This window comes from Rana temporaria, chromosome 9 (assembly GCF_905171775.1).
Source record: "Rana temporaria chromosome 9, aRanTem1.1, whole genome shotgun sequence".
Taxonomy (NCBI): domain Eukaryota; kingdom Metazoa; phylum Chordata; class Amphibia; order Anura; family Ranidae; genus Rana; species Rana temporaria.
In genome coordinates, this window is record NC_053497.1 from 182,964,951 (window position 1) to 182,986,111 (window position 21,161).

Sequence of the window (21,161 nt, forward strand, 5' to 3'; positions counted from 1 at the left end):
GATGGATTGTTAAGTGCTCAGGATTGTGAAATGATTGAAGGAACAGTTTTTTGGTTTTTGGTAAATAATCTGAAAGTGGAGATTTCGGTAAACAGGTGAAAAGATCGGGACGTTTCACCTTCAGACTCGGAACAAAGAGACCTCTTAACCTCTATTGTCTTGGGTGCCCATTAGTCTCTTTCTATTGAGATAACCCGGATAAATTAGGATGGAGAGGCATGACCCAGCAAGGAATGCCCCGGCTGGATGGAATGTCACCTCTTGGCCGGAATGGTCACCTTCTGTGACATCACAGTTCAGTCATTGCCTCCTCAATACTTATAAGTGAAATTTAATCACAGAACAGAAGTGATCTATTATATTTCATCTGAAGTAGTTGATAAGTGGTGGTCGTATGTTTGGTGGTTGTCGTATGTTCGGTGGTGGTCGTATGTTGGGTGACAGTTGTACGCTGGGGGATGGTCGTACGTTGGGTGGTGGTCGTATGTTGGGTGATGGTTGTACGTTGGGTGGTGGTCGTATGTTGGGTGGTGTTCTTATGTTGGGGGGTGGTCCTACGTTGGGTGATGGTTGTACGCTGGGGAATGGTCGTACGTTGGGTGGTGGTCGTACGTTGAGTGATGGTTGTACGTTGGGTGGTGGTCGTACGTTGGGTGGTGGTCGTATGTTGAGTGATGGTGGTACGTTGGGTGGTGGTGGTATGTTGGGTGGGGGTCGTACGTTGAGTGATGGTTGTACGTTGGGTGGTGGTCGTACGTTGGGTGGTGGTCGTATGTTGAGTGATGGTGGTACGTTGGGTGATGGTTGTACGTTGGGTGGTGGTCGTACGTTGAGTGATGGTCGTATGTTGAGTGGTGGTCCTACGTTGGGTGGTGGTCCTACGTTGGATGATGGTTGTACGTTGGGTGATGGTTGTACGTTGGGTGGTGGTCGTATGTTGGGTGGTGGTCGTACGTTGGGTGGTGGTCGTATGTTGGGTGATGGTCGTATGTTGGGTGGTGGTCGTATGTTGGGTGGTGGTCGTACGTTGGGTGGTGGTCGTACATTGGGTGATGGTCGTACGTTGGGTGACGGTTGTACGTTGGGTGACGGTTGTACGTTGGGTGATGTTTCTACGTTGGGTGGTGGTCGTACGTTGGGTGGTGGTCGTATGTTGGGTGGTGGTCCTACGTTGGGTGATGGTTGTACGTTGAGTGTCTCTCTTTTGATGGCTCCTGGGAAGGAATTACCACATTATAGAGCTGTTAAAGTGGCCACATAGTCTGAACTCTACCCGGATCGAGTTGCAGCCCAATTTCATGCTAATAAAGAGAACATGGAAAACTCTGGGAAAATAAAACCTCTCTTAGATAAATCAGAGCGTCCAATCCAACGCAGCCTGCACCACACAATGACAGATCATCAGTATCTTTAACATTATTACACAACAGTTTGGAAAATGTATGTACACCCCCAAAAGCCGACCCTTAAACCAAATCGTATTCAGTTAATAGTAGTAGTCTAGAAATAATTGAAATACAATGTAGAAATATATATTTGATTTAACATTTTGTCAACATTTTTCCTTTTTTTTTGCAATGTAAAATTTTTAAAATAACATTTTTACATTTTACATTTTGTCAAAAAGTTAAATCAAATATTCATTTCCACATCATTTTTCAATTATTTGTAGCCTACCTACATCTATTAATCTGAATGACCTTGAATGTTTGTAAAGATTCGCACACATTTACTACCTCAAAATCTGTGTCACGTAATTCACAATGGTCTGTGAGCAGCCAACCGCCACGTCGCACATTTCACCGAGCCTGCCTTCTGCACTGCAGGATGATGAAGGATGGAGTATGAGAAGGCGGAGTCAGGAATCGCTGCTTGCAGGCAGCAAGGTACCATGGGACATGTAGTCTTTGGAAATTGAGAAGAAGCTGCAAAGCCTCTAGGGAATCTGGGGAGCTGTGGAAAGAGACGGCCGGCAGACAGGCAGCGACCACAACATAAAGGGGGGTTTTCAAGTAAGCTTATATTTGATTGTGAATATATAACTATTGTTTGCATTGCTATTACAAATGCATAGATTTGATTTAAGATCCATAAAAAGTCCTTACTTTAAAATTGTGATACAAAACAATTTTGTTACAGAGTCAGGAGGAAGTAGAGAGAAGACGTTGCTGTAAGTGGCAGCAGAGGAGCCAGTATGGAGCCATATTGCACATTGATTGGTGGGATACATCGAGGCAGTATCAGCACGGGTGCACGGGGGCGCTGCCCCCCAAAGCTAGTCACAAAAAGAAAAAAAAGGTCCTTTAAAAAAAAAGTCCTTTAAATGCACTGTGTAGGGGCACCAGACACAGTGCTCTATGGGCAGCGTGACATCTAAGCAATCACGTGATTGCAGTTGAGACGCTTAATTTGTCTGGTTTTCTGAGGGCTTGTGGCGCAAAGCAATGCGCCGCAACACTCCCTTATTGGTCATTCCCTGTTGTGTGGTTTTCCTATTGACACCGCCGTAGGTCATGGGCGGTGCTTTCCTCTGAGCTGCAGCGTCACTTCCGTTTTCTCTGTGCCAGTGGGAAACCAGAAGTGACGCGGCGGCTCAGTGGATGGAAACGCACGGCCCAAGCGGCGCTTTCTTTCATCCCTTGGCCGATTGGTAGGTTCTGAGAGCGTTGCCTGGCCTGAGGAGTCTGGATTTCAGCTGAAAAAATCAGATGGTGGGGTCAGAATTTGGCTCATGGATCCATCCTGCCTTGTATCACTGATTCAGGCTGGTGGTGGTCTGAAGGTGTGGGGGATATTTTCTTGACACACTTTGGGCCCCCCCATGGATTAAATGCGAAGGCCTACCTGAGTATTGTTTGTGACCATGTCCATCCCTTTATGACCACAGTGTCCCCATCTTCTGATGGCTCCTTCCAGCAGGATAATAAACCACTGGACAATAAGGTCACTGTTCTCCAATGGCCTTCACACTCACCACATCTCATCCAAAAGAGACCCTTTGGGATGTGGTGGAAACGGGAGATTGGCATCATTGGTGTGCAGCCAACAAATCTGCAGCAACTGTGTGATGTTATCAGGTCACTATGAAGCAAAATCTCTGAGGAACATTTCCAACACCTTGTTGTATCTATTCCACCAAGAATGAAGGCCAAAGGGGGTCCAACCTGCTACTATCAAGGGGGACCTAATAAAGGGGGTCCATTCAGCTACTAGCAAGGTGGACCTAATAAAGGGGGTCCAACCCACTACTAGCAAGGAGGACATAATAAAGGGGGTCCAACCCGCTACCAGCAAGGAGGACCTAATAAAGGGGGTCCAACCCGCTACTAGCAAGGGGGTCCAACCTGCTACTAGCAAGGGGGACCTAATAAAGGGGGTCCAACCCGCTACTAGCAAGTTGGACCTAATAAAGGGGGTCCAACCCGCTACTGGCAAGGGGGGCCTAATAAAGGGGGTCCAACCTGCTACTAGCAAGGTGGACCTAATAAGGGGGGTCCAACACACTATTAGCAAGGAGGACCTAATAAAGGGGTTCAACCCGCTACTAGCAAGGAGGACCTAATAAAGGGGGTTCAACCCACTACTAGCAAGGGGTACCTAATAAAAGGGGTCCAACCCGCTATTATCAAGGAGGACCTAATAAGGGGGGCCCAACCCGCTACTAGCAAGGAGGACCTAATAAAGGGGGTCCAACCCGCTACTAGCAAGGTGGACCTAATAAAGGTGGTCCAACCCACTACTAGCAAGGAGGACCTAATAAGGGGGGCCCAACCCGCTACTAGCAAGGAGGACCTAATAAAGGGGAACCAACCCAGTACTAGCAAGGGGGACCTAATAAAGGGGGTCTAACCCGCTACTATCAAGGTGGATCTAATAAAAGGGGTCCAACCCACTACTAGCAAGGTGGACCTAATAAAGGGGGTCCAACCCGCTACTAGCAAGGAGGACCTAATAAAGGGGGTCCAACCGGCTACTAGCAAGGTGGACCCAATAAAGGGGGTCCAACCCGCTACTAGCAAGGGGGATTTAATAAAGGGGGTCAAACCTGCTACTAGCAAGGTGGACCTAATAAAGGGGGTCCAACCCGCTACTAGCAAGGGGGACCTAATAAAGGGGGTCCAACCTGCTACTAGCAAGGTGGACCTAACAAAGGGGGTCCAACCTGCTACTAGCAAGGTGGACCTAATAAAGGGGGTCCAACCCGCTTCTAGCAAGGTGGAACTAATAAAGTGGCCGGTGAGAGCATGTTGCATATTTGAATATAGCGTTCTATGTGATCTTTATATGCGCTGCACTATATATTTTTCCAAATAATGCATACAATGTATCAAGATATTGTGCCGGTTGCTTTCAAACATGACATCTTTACTTTGGGCTCTTGGTGTGGTTTCCTTTTTTGGTTTAAATAAATAAATTGTTGGTGGACCAAGGTCCTCCTGGGACAACCAGAGGTTCATGAGATTGGGTGGACCCCCTCGTGTCACATTTAGTTACCTCCTTTAATTCCACTTTTAATATCCAATGGAAAGCTAGCCAAAGTTCATTTCACTTTTTCCTCAAGGAAAATTCACACCATTTCCAGCCGAAGGAGGACAGCTTGCCCCATTTTTTTTGGACTGGCAAGTTGTAAACTTTTAAGAAGAAAAAAAAGACAATTAACTTTAAAAGAGTCGCTGACCCTCAACGCCTGAGATGTCACAACTAACAACAACGTTCCCAAATTCCTAGCGGGGTAACAGAGCATTTCATTTCAAGGAATGTCTGACCCTCTGGCGATAACAGAATCCGAGACCCTCCAAAAGTCTAGGCCGGGACAATGGGACTGTTCCCAGGCCGATAAAACCCAAGTCACCGGAAGGGACAGATGTGGGACGGGAGGGGGGCACCGCAAAACATCTTTATGTCACCCAAGTTCTCAGCCAAAGACAAGACACAATATCAGAGGTGTAACTAAAACCATTGTCACGTCTCAACCAAAACCCCTTCAGACACCCAAGTAAGCGCCTAAGGTTCAAATTTGTATTAGGATTGGATACGTCACAGATTATTCTCCCATAAGGGAGAAAAACAGATCAAAAAGAACAGAGAAGACACAGGAAACAAACAGAAATGCCTTTGTTTTGGTCTCTCCAAACTTTCTAAACAAAGGGTCAGTTTACTGACGTACAGATAGTGTCCCATCATTGGTGTCAGTGGAAGGAATAGTGTCCCATCATTGGTGTCAGTGGGAGGAATAGTGTCCCATCATTGGTGTCAGTGGGAGGAATAGTGCCCCATCATTGGTGTCAGTGAGAGGAATAGTGTCCCATCATTGGTATCAGAGGGAGGAATAGTGTCCCATCATTGGTGTCAGTGGGAGGAATAGTGTCCCATCATTGGTGTCAGTGGGAGGAATAGTGTCCCATCATTGGTGTCAGTGGGAGGAATAGTGTCCCATCATTGGTGTCAGTGGGAGGAATAGTGTCCCATCATTGGTGTCAGTGGGAGGAATAGTGTCCCATCATAGGTGTCAGTGGGAGGAAAGGTGTCCCATCATTGGTATCAGTGGGAGGAATAGTGTCCCATCATTGGTGTCAGTGGGAGAAATAGTGTCCCATCGTTGGTGTCAGTGGGAGGAATAGTGTCCCATCATAGGTGTCAGTGGGAGGAAAGGTGTCCCATCATTGGTATCAGTGGGAGGAATAGTGTCCCATCATTGGTGTCAGTGGGAGAAATAGTGTCCCATCGTTGGTATCAGTGGGAGGAATAGTGTCCCATCATTGGTGTCAGTGGGAGAAATAGTGTCCCATCGTTGATATCAGTGGGAGGAATAGTGTTTCTTTGCTGAATATATGGGGCTGTCTCTTTGCTGGATTGGGCTGTCTCTTTTTGCTCAGGTTGGATCAGGTTTCTTTTTGTATATTAAGCTGTTAGGTTGTTAAAATAAAAGTGGGTGCCCCGAAGGACTCAGTGGGATGGCCAGTGGGTGGATTTGGTGGAACGGCCATGTTGGTGGTCAGGCCAGGAGAGGGGGAGGGGGTTCCCAGGCTTAAAGCTGTGTGAGGGGGGCCCCTAAAATGTATGATGGCAGCCCAGTATACAGTATATAAGGTCACCATAACATTTAATCGATGCTGAAATGTTTATTATAGGAGTGTAAATCATTATTGTTATTTCTGATGCAGGGGGGGAGGGGGGAGTTGAGTTTTTATAAGACTGAAGCCAGGGCTGACTTTAGATGGTCACCTCAGATTTGGAAGTTCTTCGGAGCTCTTAGCTTACACCAAAGAAGAAACCGATCCAGCTACAAAACCCGATCACTGGCACCGGCTTTTGCCAGACTCGGGGAGAATGTCACATCTAATTCACCGAAATATAAATATTCGACTTTTTCCCGTTTTCCCAGAAGCCGGGTTCTCCCACCTGGGGAGTAGAGGAATGGAGCGTTGCCACAACCAATTGCCTGCTGCAACCTGTATTCGCTCACAGACTTTGTCAGCTCCTCGCTGTCAAAACACAAAGGTCAAAGAAGCACAACCTACGCCGCGACCTCGCCCTACAAACACAACGTTCGGCACTTGTGTGTCAATTACCACATCTCCAGAATTCTCCTGATCGTGCCGGAGATCATTTTAGTCCTGGAGTAGAGTAGAGGGGAGGGCGGGGGGGGTCAACATTGGGCACACAGAGGCCGTGGTGTAGCTGCCATCGCCTGGAGCAGGGCAAGTATTGTGCCCCCGGGCCTATATTAAGGTAGGGGCCTATATTAAGGTAGGGGCCTATATTAAGGTAGGGGGCCTATATTAAGGTAGGGGCCTATATTAAGGTAGGGTCCTATATTAAGGTAGGGACCTATATTAAGGTAGGGACCTATATTAAGGTAGGGGCCTATATTAAGGTAGGGGCCTATATTAAGGTAGGGTCCTATATTAAGGTAGGGACCTATATTAAGGCAGGGGCCTATATTAAGGTAGGGGGCTATATTAAGGAAGGGGTCTATATTAAGGTAGGGAGCCTATATTATAGAGCTCCAGGAGGCCCCTACTATTCTGGTCTTCCACGGGTTACTGAAGACTTGGATTTTCACCCAAGCTTTTCCTGGGTAGACTCTCTCTCTTTCACCCTTTCTGCCGCTCTGTGCTGCTATCTCTCAACTCAACTCAATTAATATTAAGGTAGGGGCTTATATTAAGGTAGGGACCTATATTAAGGTAGGGGGCCTATATTAAGGCAGGGTCCTAAATTAAGGTAGGGACTTATATTAAGGTAGGGACCTATATTAAGGTAGGGGCCTATATTAAGGTAGGGACCTATATTAAGGTAGGGGCCTATATAAAGGTAGGGAGCCTATATTAAGGTAGGGGCCTATATTAAGGAAGGGGCCTATATTAAGGTAGGGGGCTTATATTAAGGTAGGGACCTATATTAAGGTAGGGTCCTATATTAAGGTAGGGACCTATATTAAGGAAGGGGGCCTATATTAAGGTAGGGGGCCTATATTAAGGTAGGGGCCTATATTAAGGTAGGGTCCTATATTAAGGAAGGGTCCTATATTAAAGTAGGGTCCTATATTAAGGTAGGGACCTATATTAAGGTAGGGGCTTATATTAAGGTAGGGGGCCTATATTAAGGTAGGGGCCTATATTAAGGTAGGGGGGCTTATATTAAGGTAGGGGCCTATATTAAGGTAGGGACCTATATTAAGGAAGGGGGCTTATTTTAAAGTAGGGGCCTATATTAAGGTAGGGGGCTAATATTAAGGTAGGGGGCTTATATTAAGGTAGGGGGCCTATATTAAGGTAAGGACCTATATTAAGGTAGGGGGCTTATATTAAAGTAGGGGCTTATATTAAGGTAGGGGCCTATATTAAGGTAGGGGCTTATATTAAGGTAGGGGCCTATATTAAGGTAGGGGCTTATATTAAGGTATGGGCCTATATTAAGGTAGGGGCCTATATTATGGTAGGGGCCTATATTAAGGTAGGGGGCTTATATTAAGGTAGGGGGCTTATATTAAGGTAGGGGGCTATATTATGGTAGGGGCCTGGAGCTACAGCTACACCTACCTTAATCTGGCCCCGGTGGGCACACAAGTACAGAATCGTACAGCCAGTCACTTCTAAGGCCAACCTGCAGCTCCCCAGGCACGTCATATTTTAAACCTAAAAATTTTAAGAAATAGTAGCTGGCCGGTATTTTCAACTTCACATATCTAATTACATTCTCTTTTAAAAATTCTTAAATTGGCTTTCACAAGTTGAAAAGCAGCAAAAATAAATAAATGGAGACTTTGAATCACTTTTCAACCTTTTTATCAGCAGGCCCTTCAATCTATTTAATCTGGTTTAAAAAAAATAAAAATAAAAGGTTCAATGTTTTTTAATTTCCTTTCAATTTTACTTGCGGCCTCGTTATCTCTGGAAAGGATGATGGGAGATTGTGCGCAGGAAGTATGAGATTTCTGATAGTTTTAGGTAAACACATCTTATTGTGGAAGGAGAGATACGGCTCGTACCGGGCCAAGGTTATATCCAATATACCAAACAGAGGCCGACCTCTCCGAAACGCTCGGCCCAGAATATCTATTCCTCGGGACACGGCTGAGAAAATTATTGTTACAGATATTATCAGTATTAAATTTCCGGCCTTAGCCGACCTTTCTATATTAAAGGGAATTAAAGCGTTCAATCATTGCAGATCGGCGCTTCTTGCTTATATTGCCATTTATTTTAGTAGAACACCACCGGGCCCAGCTCCATGGTTCCAGTACTGTGGCATTATGGGAAAGATCCCGGAATTAGCAGTCATGCCATCTCAGTAGCTTTATTGTCCTGCGTGATAGTTCGTGTGACTACAACAAGGTACTAAGAAAGGCAGCATTGAACTCTATTAGAGTCTTGAGGCACCCCAGTTTACAACAACGAAAATGGTCCATCAATCACATCAAAGGTCTCCTCGTCACATCAGTGGTCCCCGAACATATCAAAACCCCCCTCCTCATCAGAGGCCCCCCCTCATAACTTTAGAACCCTCATTACATCTGAGGTCTCTCCATCACATCAAGGGTCCCCCCAACTCATCATAGCCCCTCTATAACTTTAGAGGCCACCCCATTACATTAGAGGTCCCCGCAGCCCATAAGATCCTCCTCTTCACATCAGATCCCCCTTCATGTCAAAGGCCGTCCCATTATGTTTGAGGTCCATGGATCACGTTAAAGGTCTCCTCATCACATTAGAGGTCCCCCAAACATGTCTGTGGTCCCTCCATCACATCAAAGGTCCCCCATCTCATCAGAGCCCTCCTCATGTCAGAGCTCTCCCCCCCTTCACTTTAGATGTCCCCCCATAACTTTAGAGGCCTCCCCGTTACATTAGAGGTCCCCGTAGCCCATCAGATCCCCCTTCATGTCAAAGGCCGTCCCATTATGTTAGAGGACCATGGGTCACGTTAAAGGTCTCCTCATCACATTAGAGGTCCCCCAAACATATCAAAACCCCCCTTCACATAAAAAGCCCCCCCCCATAGATTTAGGACCCTCATCACGTCTGAGGTCCCTCCATCACATCAAAGGTCCCCCATCTCATCGGATCCCCCTCTTCACATCACATCCCCCTTCATGTCAAAGGCCATTCGATTATGTTAGAGGACCAAGGATCACGTTAAAGGTCGCCTCATTACATCAGAGGTCCCCCAAATATATGTAAACCCCTCTTCACGTCAGAGACTCCCCCATAACTTTAGAACCCTCATCACGTCTGAGGTCTCTTCATCACATCAAGGGTCCCCCTATCTCATCACAGCCCTCTTCTTGTCAGACCCCCCCCTTCATGTCAGAGGCTCTATCACTTTAGAGGCCTCCACACCACATTAGAGGTCCCCCCAGCTCATAAGGTCCTCCTCTTCACATCAGATCCCCCTTTATGTCAAAGGCAATCCCATTATGTTAGAGGACCATCGATCACGTTAAAGGTCCCCCCATCTCATCAGAGCCCTCCTCATGTCAGAGCTCTCCAACCCTTCACGTCAGATATCCCCCTATAACTTTAGAGGCCTCCCCATTACATTAGAGGTCCCCGTAGCCTATCAGATCCCCCTCTTCACATCAGATCCCCCTTCATGTCAAAGGCCATCCCATTCTGTTAGAGGACCATCGATCACGTTAAAGGTCTCCTCATCACATCAGAGGTCCCCAAACCCATAAAACCCCCCTTCACGTCACATCAAATCATGTCTGTGGTCCCTCCATCACATCAAAGGTTCCCCATCTCATCAAAGCCCCCATTCGTGTCAGAGGCCCCCCCCCATTATATTATATGTCCCCCCCGGCATATCAGATTCCTGTCTTCACATCAGATTCCCCCTCTGTTCCCCACGTCTGTTCCCATAGTTTGTAGACTCTATAACATGAAGCAAAATACATATTGGCCTACATTTATAAAAACAATTTTTTTTTTTTTTAAACTTTGATATCTTTTATAGCAGAAAGTAAAACATATTGTTTTCTAATTCTGAATTCTGAAAACAATAATTTCTAAAGGATTAGCCACAGTAATCCAATCTTACAAAATTCCAGTTTTAATATAGTCTTGAAAGAATAAAAATAAAACAAACAACAGATATCAGAAAAAGTATTTTTTGATTTAAAAAAAAAAATTTCAGTATGATTATTTTTTAAATCTAACACCTGTTAATTATTATCCTATGAATTGTGTTGAGTTTAAACACTCTGAAAATAATAATTTCGTAAGGATTAACCACAATAATCCAATCTTAAAAAATCCAGTTTTAATATAGTCTTGGAAGACAAGAAAAACAACAAAAAAAAAGATATTAGGAAAATTATTTTTTTGATTTAAAAAATATTGTTTGTATGATTATTGTTTTAAATCTAACACGTGTTAATTTCATCTTATTTTTAGTGACTTTGAATTGTGTTTAATTTAAACATTCTAAAAAATATTTATTTCTAAAGCATTAACCACAGTAATCCAGTATTTATAATTCCAGATTTAATATAGTCCTGGAAGACAAAAAAAAAAGAAAAAGAAAAGAAAAACAACAGATATCTTAAAAAAAGTTTTTTTATGATTTAAAAAATAATCTTGGTATGATTATATTTGATATCTAACGTGTTAATTATTATCCTATTTTTTAGTAACTTTGAATTGTGTGGAGTTTAAAGAATTCTGAAAATAATAATTTCTAAAGGTTTAACCACAGTAATTCAATCTTAAAAATTCCAGTTTTAATATAGTCTTGAAAGAATAAAAAATAAAATAAACAACAGATATCAGAAAAAGTATTTTTTGATTAAAAAAAAAAAAAAATCTCAGTATGATTATTTTTTTAAATCTAACACCTGTTAATTATTATCCTATGAATTGTGTTGAGTTTAAACACTCTGAAAATACTAATTTCGTAAGGATTAACCACAATAATCCAATCTTAAAAAATCCAGTTTTAATATAGTCTTGGAAGACAAGAAAAAAAACAAAAAACAACAGATATCAGAAAAAGTATTTTTTATTTAATAATTGCATTATGATTTTTTTTTTTTTTTAAATCTAACACGTGTTAATTATTATCCTATTTTTAGTAGCTTTGAATTGTGTTGAGTTTTAACATTCTGAAAATAATAATATCTAAAGGATTAACCATAGTAATCCGATATTTAAAATATATATTAATATTTAAGAGTTTTAATATAGTCTTGGAAGACAAGAAAAACTATTTTTTATTTAATACTTTAATTAAAATTTTATTTTTAAATCCAACACCTGTTAATTATTATCCTATGAATTGTGTTGAGTTTAAACATTCTGAAAATAATAATATCTAAAGGATTAACCAAAGTAATACGATATTTAAAATATATATTAATATTTAAGGCCCAGATTCTGAAAGGGCTTACGACGGCGCAACGCCATGTGCGCCGTCGTAAGTCCAAATCTGGGCCGTCGTATCTATGCGACTGATTCTTAGAATCAGTTACGCATAGATAACCATTAGATCCGACAGGCGTAAGGCTCTTACGCTGTCGGATCTTAAATGCAATTTTTTTTTCGCGGCTAGGTGTCGCCTCCATCGTTTTCCCGGTCGAGTATGCAAAATACACGAATTCCCGAATGTACGCGCGGTTGACGCAGTGAAGTTACGACGTTTACGTTAGATTTGCGACGCGTAAAGTTGCTCCTGGGTATATGAGGCGCAGTCAATGTTAAGTATGGCCGTCGTTCCCGCATCGAAATTAAAAAATTTACGTTGTTTGCGTAAGTCGTCCGTGAATAGGGCTGGACGCCATTTACGTTCAAGTCGAAACCAATGACGTCCTTGCGACGTCATTTAGCGCAATGCACGTCAGGAAATTTTAGGGACGGCGCATGCGCAGTACGTTCGGCGCGGGAACGCGCCTAATTTAAATGATCAACGCCCCCTACCCGGATCATTTGAATTAGGCGGGCTTGCGCCGGGGAATCTACGATACGCCGCCGCAACTTTACAGGCAAGTGCTTTGTGAATCAAGCACCTGCCCGTAAAACTTGCGGCGGCGTAACGTAAATGAGATACGTTACGCCGCCGCAGAGATGCGGCGATCTACGAGAATCTGCCCCTAAGTGTTTTAATATAGTCTTGGAAGACAAGAAAAGAAAAAGGGGGGGGAAACAAAAACAACAGAAAAAGTATTTTATGAGATCAGAATTGGGGGAAAAGAGGCCATTCGATCCGATAGGAGGGCGTCCTCCATGTGTGTGGCGGACAATGAGATAAAAATATATTGGGGAAGGGGGATTCCACGTCTGAGATGATAATTGAGCAATGATAAGGTGAGTAGCGGGGAATTAGACCATAGAGATGGCAATTAGAGCGAAAGTTACACCCAATAAATGTTTCAGTTATTTACAGCGTCAGACCTTGTGACCCCAATAATCGGATCCTTGTTTATCCAGTCTGAAGCCATTTTCGATGTTTTTCTAAGTCTGAGCTCTCGGTCCTCCTTGACTTGTCTCTCTCTCTCTCTCTCTCTCGGCGGTTGGAAGAAAGGGAAGGCCACATTGGGTTTGTTGCCTGTCAAGACGCCTTGAGGTTTTGCAGGGTCAATCTCCTTAACCCGGCCGTGCCACTTCAAATGGAACGAGACGTTTCATGGCAGTCACTCTACATGTTATAAGTCCAAACAAGACCCCCCCCCTCCAAGGGGCAATCAAAGGGGGGGCCTGGCTGTAGACAGATCTGCGTCTTGTCTTCTTCGGGGGGTGAAGTGATCGGTGTGTGAAATTCGGGAATAGAATTCCTGGTTTATGTTCTGTGAGAAACTTTCCCGGAAAAAAAAAAGAAACATTTTGAAACTTTAGAATCCATGAAACATTTCGGGTGTTTTGTGTCGAAAAACTCCTGGGGTTGGGAAAGGACTTTTCGGGAGGAGAATTAAAGCCGAACTCCGGGAGTTATTTGTGTCGCATACGTATATGCTCAAGCTCGGGGCTGCTGTTAGAAATCATGGGGTCCTGTACAGCCTGCCTGACTGGGCCCCCCAACCCCGCCTAAACCCCACCGACCCCCCCTGGGGTGCAGTGAAACAGTGACACTGACTTTACCCCCCCTACACCCCAAAAATTAAATAAAAAGTCCCACTTGCTTGATCTGATAGGGCCCAAGGAAATGTAGTTGAAGGTACAAACAAACGGCAACTGCCCCAACCTATATCCTGGCCTTAACAGCAAGGAGCACATGGAAAGGCGACTCATGTCAAATCAAAACAAATAAAAATTCCCTGCTCAACTTACCAGCAGGCATGTACTGGCCATTGGGACTAACGGGAGTTTCCCGGTAGGCCGATTGCTCAGTGGGCCGGTTTCAGTGACAGCCAGTGGCATCACTTGGGGGTGGCTTTAGGGGCTATAACCCCAAATCTGGGGCTCATATCCCAGAGTCCCAGGGGTTCCCAACCACAGGGCCACCACCCACTACAGGGCTGTGGCCCCTCTGCAGACATGCGACAGGCAGCGCGGGAGAGCCGAAGATCGGAGAGGCAGCATGGAAGAGACGGGAGAGCAGAGAGATGACATCATCTCTCACCACCTGTCCTGCATCACCGCTGTTCCACCCTCACTGTGCAGTCGTGGACAGCAGAGAGATTACATCATATCTCATTGCCCGCCCTCTCTCTGGTGACTCTGATGTAAGGAGCGGCTCTCTGGGGACTCTGAGGTAAGGAGGGTCTCTCTGAGGGCCCTGATGTAAGTGGGGGGCTCTCTGGGGACCCTGATGTAAGTGGGGGGGGCTCTCTAGGGATCGTGATGTAAGTGGGGGGCTCTCTGAGGGCCCTGATGTAAGGGGGAGGCTCTCTGGGGACCCTGATGTAAAAGGGGGCTCTTTGGGGACCCTGATGTAAAAGGGGGCTCTCTGGGGACCCTGATGTAAAAGGGGGCTCTCTGATGTAAGTGGGGAGCTCTCTGGGGACCCTGATGTAAAAGGGGGGCTCTCTGGGGACCCTGATGTAAAAGGGGGGCTCTCTGGGGGCCCTGATGTAATGGGGGGGTCTTTGGGGACCCTGATGTAAGGGGTAAGCTCCAAATGTGGTCCAAATCATTTGGAAGAATGGTCAAACATTCCCATAGACACCCTCCTAAACCTTGTGGACGGACTTCCCAGAAGAGGTGAAGCTGTTATAGCTGCAAAGGGGCGGGGCCAACTCAATATTGAACCCCATTTACGCTACGCCGCCATAACTTAGGAGGCAAAAGCTTTGTGAATACAGCACTTGCCTCTCTGACTTACGGCGGCGTAGCGTAAATACGATACGCTACGCCGCCTGAAAGATGCGCCGCCCTACCTGAAAACAGCTATAAGACTGGGAAGCCATTAAAGTTCATGTAAAGGCCGGTGTCCCAATACTTTTGACAATATAGTGTAAGTGTCATGGAGTTCATATACCTAACGCCCTTTTCATGTCTTTATTTTGCAATGTTCCTCACTTAGCCCCCTGCCCCCCCCCCCCTTCAATAGATGTGTTGTTGGGTATTTCCGATCTCAGGAAATTAGAACGTTCGTCTATTACCGAGACATCTGCCGCTGTAGAAAGTCACCACAGGTATTGGACGAGAGGAGAGACGGGGTAATCCATCGACCACGGAGTCCCGCTCAGTCATCGCCTGGGACGGCGTTCATCTTGCGTCATGGAGGTGACGCAACTCTGCTAATTCCGGAGAATTCCGTAATTTCTACACACAGCCACGCCGGGAACGTGAGTGCGTGGGGGGGGGGGGCGTTCTGCGTCTTCACATCTGTCAGGAGATCTCTATTGCTGTGTAGAATAAAATAGTGTATAAAAAAATACCTAAAACCTCTCTAACCCCTTCAATACCGGGCACTCCCCTCCCCCTTCCTGCCCAGGACAAGTTCAGCTTTCAGCGCTTTTTTGGAAGCGCCTGATTAGAGCCGTAGTGTCAGCAATTGATGGGCACAGTAGGTCAGCGCCATCTGTATAGCATCATGGGCCCCTGGGCAAAGTAATGCTCTGGGGGCCCCCACAATGGAGACAATTTTGGGGCATTGTGGGCTCAAGGACCAGCTTGCTTTGAGGAAAGTGCAGGGTGCCCCCATGCAGCTGGGGCCCCTGGGCAGTGCCCAGGTGTGCCCTCTCATTAAGACAGCCCTGCAGTTGGTGCGTTTGATGGCACAGTGGCTGCGTTTGATGGCACAGTCAGTGGCTGCGTTTGATGGGCACAGTGGCTGCGTTTGATGGGCACAGTGGCTGCATTTGATGGGCACAGTGGCTGTGTTTGATGAGCACAGTGGCTGTGTTTGATGGCATAGTGGCGGCAATTGATGGGCACACTGGCTGTGTTTGATGGGCACAGTGGCTGCGTTTGATGGCCACAGTGGCTGCAAATGATAGGCACAGTGGCTGTGTTTGATGGGAACAGTGGCTGTGTTTGATGGGCACAGTGGCTGCGTTTGATGGGCACAGCAGCTGCCACTGCTGAGGACGGAGATTCCCCGACCCCTTTCTATGCAGCCAAGCAGCGGGGGGAATCTGCGCATGCATATGTATCTACATATATAAATCATAAAGGTCTAATTAAAAGATAAAATATTATCATGTGTAGGAGGGGCCAGAGACAGCAAATAACAATCACATTAAAGTTCAGTGTTACCATCCAGCATTTATAAATCATATATATATATTTTTCTCTGAATATTTTATTTATTTAGCACCTCCCCCCCCCCCCCCCCAGATCTCCTCAGTTTATGGGACTCTCAGGACCTGGACGGAGCCGGGAGGACATAAGGAAGCCGTGGATGAGATTTAATATTTATACAGCTTGTCCGATCTCCCGCTGTGTGACGGAATGGTGGGATCGGAGGGGGGTCAGCGGCTTCTGAATGTACAACCCCCCCTTCCCCCCCCAACTGATAGATTCTCACTTCCTTATAAATGGTCAGATACAGATACAATTAATCGTCGGTATCTATCACAACAAGAAATCGATCTGAAGAAAATTAGACCGCAAATGAGGGAAATTTTCAACATTTTGTCCATTGTCACTAGGAACAGAAAGTAATGTGCCACCAAATATTTTCCTGTTGTCACCAGAACTAAAAACAGAGGAGGAATCTTCCAATGGGGACACCTGTTCCAGTAACAACCGTCTCAGACTAGATCTAGATATGTGCAGTTCATCTCGTTCCCAATTGAGGTGTGTGACCTACCTGACACACATACACTGACCTACATACACTGACCTACCTGACATACATACACTGACCTACCTGACCTACATACACTGACCTACCTGACATACACTGACCTACCTGACCTACATACACTGACCTACCTGACATACACTGACCTACATACACTGACCTACCTGACCTACATACACTGACCTACATACACTGACCTACCTGACATACACTGACCTACATACACTGACCTACCTGACCTACATACACTGACCTACCTGACATACACTGACCTACATACACTGACCTACCTGACATACACTGACCTACATACACTGACCTACCTGACCTACATACACTGACCTACATACACTGACCTACCTGACATACACTGACCTACCTGACCTACATACACTGACCTACCTGACCTACATACACTGACCTACCTGACCTACATACACTGACCTACATACACTGACCTACCTTACCTACATACACTGACCTACATACACTGACCTACCTGACACACACTGACCTACATACACTGACCTACCTGACATACACCGACCTACCTGACATACACTGACCTACCTGACATACACTGACCTACCTGACATACATACACTGATCTACCTGACCAGGAGACAGACTTCATGTGTCCTGCAGCTCAGCCGCATTGGACCACTGGGATGTCCAGAAGGCGGGACCTGCTATGTCACTCGGCCGCGGTCGGCGGCGCTCGGGATCAGATCGGCCCCCACTTAGTGGCGGCGCTCGAGGCTAACGATGCAACGGTTGTTGCCTGAGACCCGGGGCTTTTCGGGGGACCCATTCGGGGCTCAAGCCCCTCAGCCCCCCCCCCCTCCCGACGCCACTGGTTCTTGGTCAACATGCTTTCAATATACATTCCAGGTAACCAAAGGGGTGCAAATAAGAGACGTTCATTGCTATGTTGCACATAACACTTTAAACTGGAAATCTTCCAGACCAGCATCATCTTTAGGATATTTCGGATCATACGGCGCAATGGAGACGCATTAAAAGGATCACTCTGCTCCCAAACATCAGACAAGTCTGCAACTGAAGAGGAATTGAAACCAGAGACAGCCAAGCGATTAGCATTATTAGTAGGAGCTCCTCAACAGTGGTGTCACTAGGGTTGGTGTCACCCGGTGCGGTAAAACATGGTGTCACCCCCCCCTCTGTCTAGGTTGCCCAGCACCAAGCAGGCAGCGCACGGGCACAGGGCGCACCCCAAACCAGCCCCTGTTAATGATAGTATAGGGCAGTATAGTGGCAGGTTAGGGTAGTATAGAGTGGTATAGTGGCAAGTTGGTGTAGTGGGGTGGTATAGGACAGGTTAAGGTGGTATAGGGCATGTTGGGGTGATATAGGGTAGTTTGGGGTGGTATAGGGCAAGTTAGGGTGGCATTGGGCAGGTTGGGGTAATATAGGGCAAGTTAGGGTGGTACAGGGCAGGTTGGGGTGGAATAGTGCAAGTTAGGGTGGCATAGGGCAAGTTAGGATGGCATGAGAAAGGTTGGCGTGGTACAGGGCAATTTAGGGTGGCATTGGGCAGGTTGGGGTGGTATAGGGCAAGTTATGGTGGCATAGGGCAGATTGGGGTGGTACAGGGCAAGTTGGGATGGCATGGGAAAGTTTGGGGTGGTACAGGGCAGGCTGGGGTGGTACAGGGCAGGCTGTGGTGGCACAGGGCAGGCTGGGTGGTACAGGGCAGGCTGGGGTGGTACAGGGCTGTTTGGGGGGGGTACAGGGCAGGCTGGGGTGGTACAGGGCAGGCTGGGGTGGTACAGGGCAAGCTGGGGTGGTACAGGGCAGGCTGGGTGATACAGGTCAGGCTGGGGTGGTACAGGGCAGGCTGGGGTGGCACAGAGCAGGCTGGGGTGGTACAGTGCAGGCTGGGGTGGTACAGGGCAAGCTGGGTGATACAGGTCAGGCTGGGGTGGTACAGGGCAGGCTGGGGTGGCACAGAGCAGGCTGGGGTGGTACAGGGCAGGCTGGGTGATACAGGTCAGGCTGGGGTGGTACAGGGCAGGCTGGGGTGGCACAGAGCAGGCTGGGGTGGTACAGGGCAGGCTGGGGTGGTACAGGGCAAGTTGGGGTGGTACAGGGCAGGCTGGGTGATACAGGTCAGGCTGGGGTGGTACAGGGCAGGCTGGGGTGGCACAGAGCAGGCTGGGCATGTCAGCAAAAAAAAACGGGATGTGTCACCCCTCTAGCGGGTGTCACCCGGTGCGGACCGCACCCCCCTAGCAATGCCTCTGCTCCTCAATGGCTGCCTACAAATGTCTCTCAGTACAAACGGCCTTCAATGAGATGAACCGTCGGATTCGAGATCCAGATGTGTTGAGGAATCTAAAAGCCTCGCTGAAGAAGAACTTCATCCATCGATCATCTCACCTCGAGTGCCAATCGATGATATGGACAGGCAGCGTGTCCAGGTGGGTTTTATGGGCCACATTGGTGATCAGGAAGTGGACAAGACAAGGTCAACTAGATACAAGGTGGCCAGAGCCCCGATCGTAATCAATCACCCCCGGGTCACATCCCCCCCCCTCCCCCGACGTTCTGTATCATCCAAAGATTCACAACTAAATCACGTTATTGTGTCTTGTGTCCAATCCATTGACACCGAGGTCACCCAACCCCCGAAGAATCAAACTTTACAAAGCAAAGGAAGTGATCAATTCCTACAAAACATCGGTTGCATTTTTAAGACGTTTGGAAATGTAAGATTTTAAAATATGTTACATGATTTTAACCGCTTCAGCCCCAGACCATTATGCAGCGAAAGGACCTGGCCACTTTTTTGCGATTTGGCGCTGCGTCGCTTTAACTGACAACTGCGCGGTCGTGCGACGTGGCTCCCAAACAAAAGTGACGTCCTTTCTCCCCCCCACAACTAGAGCTTTCTTTTGGTGGTATTTAATCACCTCTGCAGTTTTTATTTTTTGCGCTATAAACAAAAATACGACAAAGCGACAATTTTGAAAAAAATATATACCGTATTTATCGGCGTATAACGCGCACTTTTTTCCCCTTAAGATCAGGGGAAAATCGTGGGTGCGCGTTATATCCCCGCTGTCTCTGAGCGCCGCCGACAAAGACCGAGCCGAGTGTACTGTGCACTCGGATAGGCCCGCAGCCACGCAAGAGAAGCCGAGAGGAGCCGAACACACCGGAAATCCGGCTCTGCACAGCTCGACCGAGGCGCCAAACTCAAACACCCCGGCAGATGGACGCGACGGACACTGACAAGGCTGGACGGACCGGCAGACGCACGCAACGGACACCGACAAGGCTGGACGGACCCCGCGCAAGGCCGCAGACGGACGCCGGACAAGACAGCAGACGGACACCGACAAGGCTGGACGGACCCCGCGCAAGGCCGCAGACGGACGCCGGACAAGACAGCAGACGGACACCGACAAAGCTGGACGGACCCCGCGCAAAGGCTGTAGACGGACGCCGGACAAGGCCGTCGATGGACGCCGGACAAGGCCGTCGATGGACGCCGACAGCACACGGACACCGACAAGGCTGAGCATCCAAAATGTTCTTCCCTTCTAAGCTTGGGGTGCGCGTTATACGCCGGCGCGCGGTATACCCCGATAAATACAGTAAATATTTTGTACTTTTTGCTACAATAAATATCCCCATTTTTTTTAAAAAAGCTAATTTTTTCCTCAGTTTAGGCCGATACGTATTCTTCCACATATTTTTGGTAAAAAAAAAAATCGCATAAGCGTTTATTGATTGGATTGCGCAAAAGTTATAGCGTCTACAAAATAGGTGATCGTTTTATGGCATTTTTATTCATATTTATTAATAATATAAATATTTTTATTTTTACTAGTAATAACGGCAATCAGCTGTTTTTTTCATGACTGCGACAATACGGCGGACACATCGGACACTTTTGACGCCATTTTGGGACCCTTGTCATTTACACAGCGATCAGTGCTATAAAAATGCACTGATTGCTGTAAAAATTACACTGGCAGTGAAGGGGTTAACCTGTAGGGGGGCGCTGAATGGATTAAGTGTGTCCTAGGGATGTGTTCTAACTGTAGGGGGGATGGGCTACGTGTGACACGACACCGATCACTGCTCCCAATCACAGGGAGCTGTGATCAGTGTCCCGTCACTAGGCAGAATGGGGAAATGCCTTGTTAAGCATTTCCCCGTTCTTCCTCTCCGTGAGACGATCGCGGGACACCCGGCGGACATCGAGTCTGCGGGGATGCGCACTCTAGGAGCTTACGACGCGCCCACAATGCCGCGCCTTAAAGAGGAAGTAAACCCTCTCTAAAAAAATTTAAATAAAAAAAAAACACCCTGCAAGACAAAGGCATAATGAGCTAGTATGAGATTGAGATTGAAGACTGAAGCCCCCGCAGCGGTCCTCGGTCACCTACTCTGTCGCCGCCATGATATGAGGAGTGACTTCCGGGTATTGCGGCTCTGGCGCT

At 46.9% G+C, this 21,161-nt stretch overlaps 1 protein-coding gene across 1 annotated transcript; it reads right to left on the reverse strand.

Annotated features, from left to right (window-relative positions):
• Positions 1–363: 363 nt before the first annotated feature.
• On the reverse strand, positions 364–15,131 carry LOC120914631 (proline-rich extensin-like protein EPR1). The gene is made up of 2 exons (XM_040325316.1): positions 15,041–15,131; positions 364–1,214 (listed from the first exon to the last, which is right to left on the reverse strand). The coding sequence occupies exons 1-2, from the start codon at positions 15,129–15,131 to the stop codon at positions 364–366; spliced, it is 942 nt and encodes a 313-aa protein (XP_040181250.1).
• Positions 15,132–21,161: the final 6,030 nt, after the last annotated feature.

Coding starts and splice junctions, on each gene's coding strand:
- LOC120914631 (XM_040325316.1), bottom strand. CDS start 15,131: ATGACTGAGCGGGACTCCGTGGTCGATGGATTACCCCGTCTCTCCTCT. Junction 1,215..15,040: donor CTACAGCGGCAGATGTCTCG/GTAATAGACGAA, acceptor ATTCCTTCCCAG/GAGCCATCAAAAGAGAGACA.